This window comes from Carcharhinus amblyrhynchos, chromosome 18 (genome assembly GCF_965287045.1).
Source record: "Carcharhinus amblyrhynchos chromosome 18, sCarAmb.v2.hapA, whole genome shotgun sequence".
NCBI classification, from domain to species: Eukaryota; Metazoa; Chordata; class Chondrichthyes; order Carcharhiniformes; family Carcharhinidae; genus Carcharhinus; species Carcharhinus amblyrhynchos.
This window is the reverse complement of record NC_137341.1, coordinates 30,881,196-30,888,798: the sequence shown is the minus strand read 5'-3', so window position 1 is coordinate 30,888,798 and position 7,603 is coordinate 30,881,196. Positions and strand designations below refer to the sequence as shown.

The window sequence follows — 7,603 nt, the reverse complement described above, 5'->3', positions numbered from 1 at the left end:
TGTTTTTCCTTTTGAATTCTTCCTCCTGAACCTCATTCACCTTCCCAACAGCTAACAAACCTCCCTGTGAGGACATTGGTCCTGACTCTATTGAGTTGACGTCCGTACAGGTCCATCTTCCCCCAAAAAGATCTGAATGTTGCAGGAATCTAAAACCCTCCCTCCTTAAGGGGGAACGAGCTGGTGTAACATGTCATGCTGGAGTCATGCCTCAAATTACTATTTGTTCTCCTCAGTATAGAATCCACTATCACAATTGCTTTTCTAATCTTCCTCCTGACTGTCTTGAACTGCTGTGCCAACTACGTTGCCATGGACTTGGCTTTGTTCAAGATAAACCATCGCCTTCATCAATATTCAAATCTGAACACCGGTTGGAGAGTTACACTCAGGGGACTACCTGCCTTGCTGTCTTTAACTGTCTGACAGTCAGTCACTCATTCCCTCCCTGTCTGTGTACTGTTGAGCTGTGGGATATTCATTTCCAAAACCTGACATTCATTGAAGTCTCAGACTCCAGATGTATTGCAGTGATGCCAGCTGCAGCTACAGCTTTGAAACCTGGGGCCTGAACTTCTCCAGCTGATGCCACTTCTTACACATGCGATTGTCAAAGACATGGGAAGCATCCTGGAGTTCCCACATGGAACAGAATACACATTTTGTGGGACTGAGGTATCTACCATGTCTCCATTTATTAGACTGACTAAAATTAACATAAATAACCAAATACATTAATTATGATACTAACTCTGTTGGGCAGCTGCCCATTTCTCACTCTTTAGGTGCTTGCTGCTGAGGCCAGCAGTGACAGTGTAGTTCTGAACTTGTCATCCTGGTGGGAGAGCAGGTGGCCACTGCCAGGAGTAGGGAGGCCAGCAGATTGGAGAGCAGGGTCGAGAACAGGAATCCCCTTAAGATGGATCTGGGGGATGGTGTGGGTCTGGTGTCTGGGAACTGCAAGGTGCAGGTGTGGAATCTTTGAGAAGAGAAACAGTGAGCTTTGAGGAAGCAGATTTGAGTTGCAACATGGTGAGGTTTCGGGGTCTGAAAGCAAGCAGAGTGGCTTTGTAATGCTTTTGTTCCCACTCTGTGTGTCTGTGAGACAGCAGAGTGTAGATTTAAGGATTTCAGATCTAGGAGGATGCAGGTTTGAACCTTTGGGGGGCCAGGAGAGTGCTGTTGAAGCTTTTGGAACTGGGAAGCTGAGGTTCTGGGATGGTATATGTTAGGGGTTTGAGAGTGAGAGAATGGGGCTGTGGATTTTGGGAGCCAGGAGAGTGCATGTTTAGAGCTGGGAATATGCTTGTTTGGAGACTTGGGAACTGGAGGATGGGTGAAGATGTTGGGAGGAAGCAGAGTTGAGCAGGTGCAGGTTTGGGGGCTTAGGAGGCAGGACGGTGTGGGTTTTAATGTTGGGGAGCCAGGAAAATGTGGGTTTGAGGGTTTAGAAGTCAGGAGGGTGTAGGTTTGGAGTTTACGAGTCAGTAGGGTATGTGTTTGGGGGTTTAGGAGTCAGGAGGATGGGGTTTGGAGTTTAGGAGTTGGGAGTGTGTGAGTTTGGGGTTTAGGAGTTGGGAGGGTGTGTGTGTTTGGGGGTTTAGGAGGCAGGAGGCAGGAGGATTTGGGTTTGGAGTTGGGGAGTGAGTAGGGTTCGGGTTTGGGGTTTAGGAGTGGGGAGGATACGAGTTTGGGGTTTAGGAAGCAGGAGGGTGCAGTTTTGGGGTTTAGGACTCGGGATGTGGGTTTGGGCTTTAGGAGTGGGGAGGGTGCGGGCTTGGGGTTTAGAAGTGGGGAGAATGTGGGTTTGTGATTTAGGAGTCGGGCGGGTTCAGGTTTGGGGGTTTAGGAGTCGGGAGAGTTCGAGTTCGAGTTTGTGTGGGGAAGCCAGACGGGTGCGGGTTTGGAGTTTAGGAGTGGGGAGGATGCAGGTTTGGGGGTGGGGAGTGAAGAGGTTGCGGGTTTGGGGTTTCAGAAGTCTGGAAGATGCGGATTAAGCAGTTTGAAGGCTCAGGCGGGTGGGAGCAGATGGAGGGCGGGGGAAGATGTCAATCAGGAGCGAGGAGCCAGCCCCGGGAATTCTCCGGGACAGGGATATTTAACCTGGAGCCTGAGCCTCGACATCAGTGCGGGAGCAGCAGGAGGGAGGACAAAGTCAGCGCCACACCGGGACTAGCACCGAGATCGACACCAGGCTCTACACTGGGATCAGCACCGGGGTCAAATTCGGGATCAGCACCGGGAGTGACACCAGGATCAATACCGGGATCAGTCCAGGATCGCCGCTGACAGTCTCCCGGGCAGACAGGCAACACGCCGGCTCAGCCCGGGAGTGGAGCCCCCGGAGCCGGCCCCGGACCGGGCTGGGTGTCTCTCCCGGAGCCGCCCCGCTCTCTCCCGGGCTCCGGCTCCTGTCATCCCGTCTAGACAACTTGTGGCAGCGAGTCCTGCCGTTGCCATGGCGACTGGCTGCAACCCGACGTGAATTTTGGGGTAAAGAAGCTGGAAAAAGGGGGACAGCTTTCTGGAACTTTTCACTTTTCTGGAGGTGGATTCGGTGTAAAAAGCCAAGAGGGGAAAGGAGGCGAGTGAGAGAGAGAGACTGCGAGAGACATCAGCTTAATCCGGCAGCAAAGTTAAACCTCAGCACGTCCTGTACGTGCCCGTCATTCAAAGCCCAGTGTGTTCTATTAAAAGTATCAGTCTGCTCGCTTTGCTGCCTATTTATAAACCTCTGGGCTCGGCGAACTGGCCCGTTTAAAACATGGAGCTGCCACAGTATATGTTAAGCTGTTTCTGCATGCTGCTACTGCAGCACGGACTCTGCCAGCCTTATCTACACCTCCGGCCCGTCCCCAGTGACAGTTTGCCCGTGGTGGACATTATCGAACACCCGGACCCAGACAACGACCCCAAGGACAACGATCTGGACGAACGGACTTTGCGGAAGAAGCTCGGCAGTCACTTCGATCCCAACTTCATGTCCATCACTCTGCCCCAACTGGACGATTCTCCGTCCCGGGACCCGAATTCCAGGTTCAAACCCTTGGGCGCCATGCCCAACGACATCAAGAGGTTGGATTTGTCTGAGACCCCTTATGGGAGGAAAATGAAGTTGGGCAAAAAGGCCAGAAGGAAGTTTCAGCAATGGCTTTGGTCCTACACATACTGTCCGGTGATGTACACTTGGAAGGACCTGGGAGGCCGCTTCTGGCCTCGGTTTGTTAAAGAAGGGAACTGTTACAACGAGAGGTCCTGTTCATTCCCTGAAGGGATGCTGTGTAAACCTGTCAAATCTATCAGCAAGACTTTCTTAAGGTGGTATTGCCAAGGATGGTCAAAGCCTAAGTACTGCACGTGGATACCTGTCCAATACCCAGTCATTTCCGAGTGCAAGTGTTCCTGTTAAAGGGAGAAGTGTTCTCATGCAGACTGGGTGAATCCTATATACAGATGGTCTATAGTATAACAACGCCCTATAGTGAAATCTATTTTTATATATCCATTCTAAAGAAGTGCCAGCTTTGTATCTATATAACACAATGAGATTTAAAGTTGCAGAAAATCATGGATTTTTGGGGGGTTGGGGTGGGTGGGTGGGGGGTGGGGGGTGGTGGTGGGGGGAGAACTAACGGACCATAATGAAGCTCAACTCAGAGGAAAGGGATATTCGTACTTCACACTGCGGGCCCCGACCGCTGACTTTGAGAATTATCAGGAGCTCCGAACAAGTCTAGCCTGGGTTTCCATTCACTGAATCCTAATAACTGCCTTTACTGCCATGTGCCTAGATATTTTTTGTAAAATAATAATAATGATTATAAAAAGTTGAGGTGAAGATATTACAGAGTGAAATCTCAGCTTTCCAATACATTATAGGAGTGTAGAAGAGTAAAAATCTTGTGTCCAATTATTTATTACTTTAACGTTTGTTGATATAAAGTAGATGATATCGTGACATTTGGAGATGTTTACTTGAATATTCTTTCTAAAAAAACATATCAATGTAAATATAATGGTTCAATGTTTTTAGCAATAAAATCTCATCTTTAAAACAAAAGATTTTGCAAATCTGAAAGCATTCAGAGCCTTGGCTTTTTTGGGTGCGGGAGAATGACTCCGCTACAATAGAAACACCCTTCAGTCCTATCCAGGGCTATCTAAACGGAGAGAGCCCTTAATCATTCCAATAACTTAGAGCTGCCTTTCAAATGTCCCGTTCCCTGCACCCAGCAAACTCATTCACAGGCCGTTCTGTCGGGAATGTGTATACGCGAAGCGACTGCGTATCCCCTCAATTTACTAAATATTATCACAGGTACAAGCAGCATTCTGTTACAAACGGGTGCTTAAATTCCAGTCACGAGAGATATGCGTCCCCTCCAATATTCAGTCTATATAATTGCATGTCGTAGTTGGTCTAAAGGCTGTCGAGGGAACTACTATCAGTCGCAATATATAAGGCAGAGAGATCTGTGTCACCCAAGATAACAGTATCGCTTCGCCAAGTCAGAATCTAACTGGTTGTACAAACGTTTGGTTTAAAATTTGGGAATGAATAAAATAATTGCAGTGCTGATTCTGGAAGAGCCGACTTTGGGAGCAGGTATGCGGACATCCCCTCATAAACAGGTGAAAAAACTATCAAGAGTACTAAAAAACAAACATCAAAAAGATGTTTTTAATTTGGAATGTGTCCAGCAGGATTGGGGACACGTTGTCTGGGCATCTGAGTGGGTTACCCCTCCCCCTCACACACAAACACAGATATTTATACAGCGTTGCAGACTTGTCTCGGAGTTACTCGCTAAGAAATGTGGTGAAACTTTACAGGCCGCTTTCTCTGGAGTAAATGGATAAAGATTGGAAAACTGTACGGAATGGGAATAGGCAGTTGATAGGAGCATTTTCCTCTGTCTGCTCCCTCGGCGTTTTTCCAATCTCCTGCAAGCCCAAACACTGTAGCTGTTTATAAGCGGTGCTCACCAAAAGATTTTTACGCGGCTGGGCTGTGTTTTCTGAGGTGCCGCTTCGTGACTTGTTGCTCTGACTGGAACTCATTCTGCGAATAATTTCGTCGCATTGCTAATTTGAAGTGTATGTTCAGAGTGAGGTTAGACCTGATCCTGATTACAGCATTCACTCGCTGCTTTTTCATATATCTAAATGCCATTATTTATTAAAGAAAACTTTTTTTGGGGGACGCCAAGGCGCGCTGCCAGTTACTGCAGAGAGAATCCTCATACAGGTTTTTTTTCTTTCTGAGGGAGAGTCTAGTGACGCCTGGTATTTCTGGGACTGTGAAAGGCTCTCTGATGTATCACGGCGTTGCAAAGCCCCTAGCTTGATCCCTGTGTGCAGTTGGATTGAGAGTCTCAGGCTGGGCTACGAGCAGATGCTGTCGGCTGACTCATAGGCGCCGCTCAGCCGCCCCCTCTCGACAGCTCGGAATGTAGCACTAAGACCCTACACACACACACAGAAAATCTATTAACCCTCTCCACACCTTCCTCAGTCAGCCCTTCTCTCGTTGATATCCTGGGGGCTATCTCACGGAGGGGGGTTACTTTCCTCACTGTTAATAAATGTTTGTTTTAGTTGTTCCTTCACTCGAGCGTTTCCTGTTAACTACATCTGCCTGACTTTGTGTAGACCCGGGGAATTTTATCAAATGTCAAAGGCATGGCCGGCGCCTCTACAATTCTGGAAAATTGAACGGGCCAATTTTTATTTTTGTTTTGTTTGTAGTCTGGTTATCTGATGTGACATCTCGGAGACGCTTGCGGCGGAATGATTAACATTCTCTTTTCTATGTGAAACAGAACATTGAAGTTTAGTCAAAACAGCAAGGCTGACAGGAATCATCTACAATATTATAAGCTTCAATACTTTCTGTATATTGATTGGCGGAAATGCACAGATAGCTGAGGGGATCAGCCAGTTTCAGTGGCGACTGGCTTAGACCTTCAGTCCTGTATCACCCTACTGAAAAGCAGCTTCTATAAAGACCGAATTGCTTTTTGGCTAGACCTTTCGAACCCTCCGAAGTAACCATATGAAGTGAGTTTGACCCAGTCTTAACCCATTTTCTCGTGGGCGTGGTGCCATCGTGCAATATTTTCCCTAAATCAGGACTAAACTGATACTTTTGTTCAGAGAGGCCACAGGAGGGCTGGAAAATGAAGAAATAAATCACATTGGTGTAGTGGAGTGGGTGTGGGGGCATTGAAGGGCTCTTTCTGAGGTTCAGTATATTGTTCCAGCAGCGTAAATGGAGCGTTATCTGTATCTAACGGTAACCTGTGCTCTACCTGCCCTGGGTGTGTTTAATGGGACAGTATAGAGAGGATTTTACTCCATATCTAAACTGTGCTATATTTGCCCTAGCAGTGTTTGATGTGATATTGTAGAGGAAGCTTTGCTCTGTATCTAACCTGCGCCGTATCTAAAATCATAGAATCATGCAGTGCAGAAGAGGCCCTTCGGCCCATCGAGTCTGCACCAACATGCAAGAAACACCTAATCTCCCACCTAATTCCATCTACAAGCACTTGGCCCGTAGCCTTGAATGTTATGATGTATCAAGTGCTCATCCAGGTACTTTTTAAAGGATGTGAGGCAACCCGCCTCTACCATCCTCCCAGGCAGTGCATTTCAGATTATCACCACCTTCTGAGTAAAAAGGCCTTTCCTTACATCGCTCTACCTGCCCCTCACCTTTAACCTATGTCTCCTTGTTACTGACCTTCAACTAAGGGGGAACAACTGCCCCTTATCCATTCTGCTCATGTCCGTCATAATCTTGTACACCTTAATCAGGTCACCCTTCAGTCTTTGCTCCAATAAAAACAAGCCAAATCTATCCAACCTAGCTTCATAAACTAAATGTTCCATCCCAAGCAGCATCCTGGTGAATCTCTTCTGCACCCTTCAAGTGCAATCACATCCTTTCTATAATGTGGTAACCAGAACTGCACACAGTATTCTAGCTGTGGCCTTGCCAAAGTTCTATATAACTCCAACATGACTCCCCTGCTTTTGCGATCTATGCCTTGATTGATAAGGCAAGTGTTCCATATGCCTTCTTCACCAGCCTCCTAACGTGCCATTTTGCCTAGAGGTCTGCCCTGGGAGTGTTTGATAGTAAGAAGTCTGACAACACCAGGTTTAAGTCCAACCGATTGATTTGATAGTAAACTCGCAAGCTTTTGGGGTTTCAGACTTCTTACTGTGTTTACCCCAGTCCAACGCCAGCATCTCCACATCAGTGTTTGATAGGACATTGTAGAGGAAGCTTTACTCTATTTCTAACTTGTGTTCTATATGCCGTTGTTTTTTAAGGGACAATATAGAATGAACTTTACTCTGTAGTTAAACTGTCTTTACCCGTCATGGGAGTGTTTGATGTACACAGTGTAGAGGGAGCTTTACTCTATAGCTAACCTGTGCTGTATCTGCCCTGGGAGTGTTTGATGGAACAGTGTAGAATGAACTTTACTTTGTGACTAAACAATGCTATATCTGTCCTGGGAATGTTTGATGTAAACAGTGGAGAGGGAGCTTTATTCTGTATCTAACCCATGTTATATCTGTCCTGAGAGTG

At 47.0% G+C, this 7,603-nt stretch overlaps 1 protein-coding gene across 1 annotated transcript; it reads left to right on the top strand.

Moving 5' to 3' along the window:
• The first annotated feature begins 2,172 nt into the window (after nt 1-2,172).
• Nucleotides 2,173-3,572, top strand: nog2 (noggin 2). The gene has a single exon (XM_080206109.1). It carries the CDS (start codon nt 2,765-2,767, stop codon nt 3,407-3,409), a length of 645 nt encoding a protein of 214 aa, XP_080062235.1. The 5' UTR covers nt 2,173-2,764; the 3' UTR covers nt 3,410-3,572.
• Nucleotides 3,573-7,603: the final 4,031 nt, after the last annotated feature.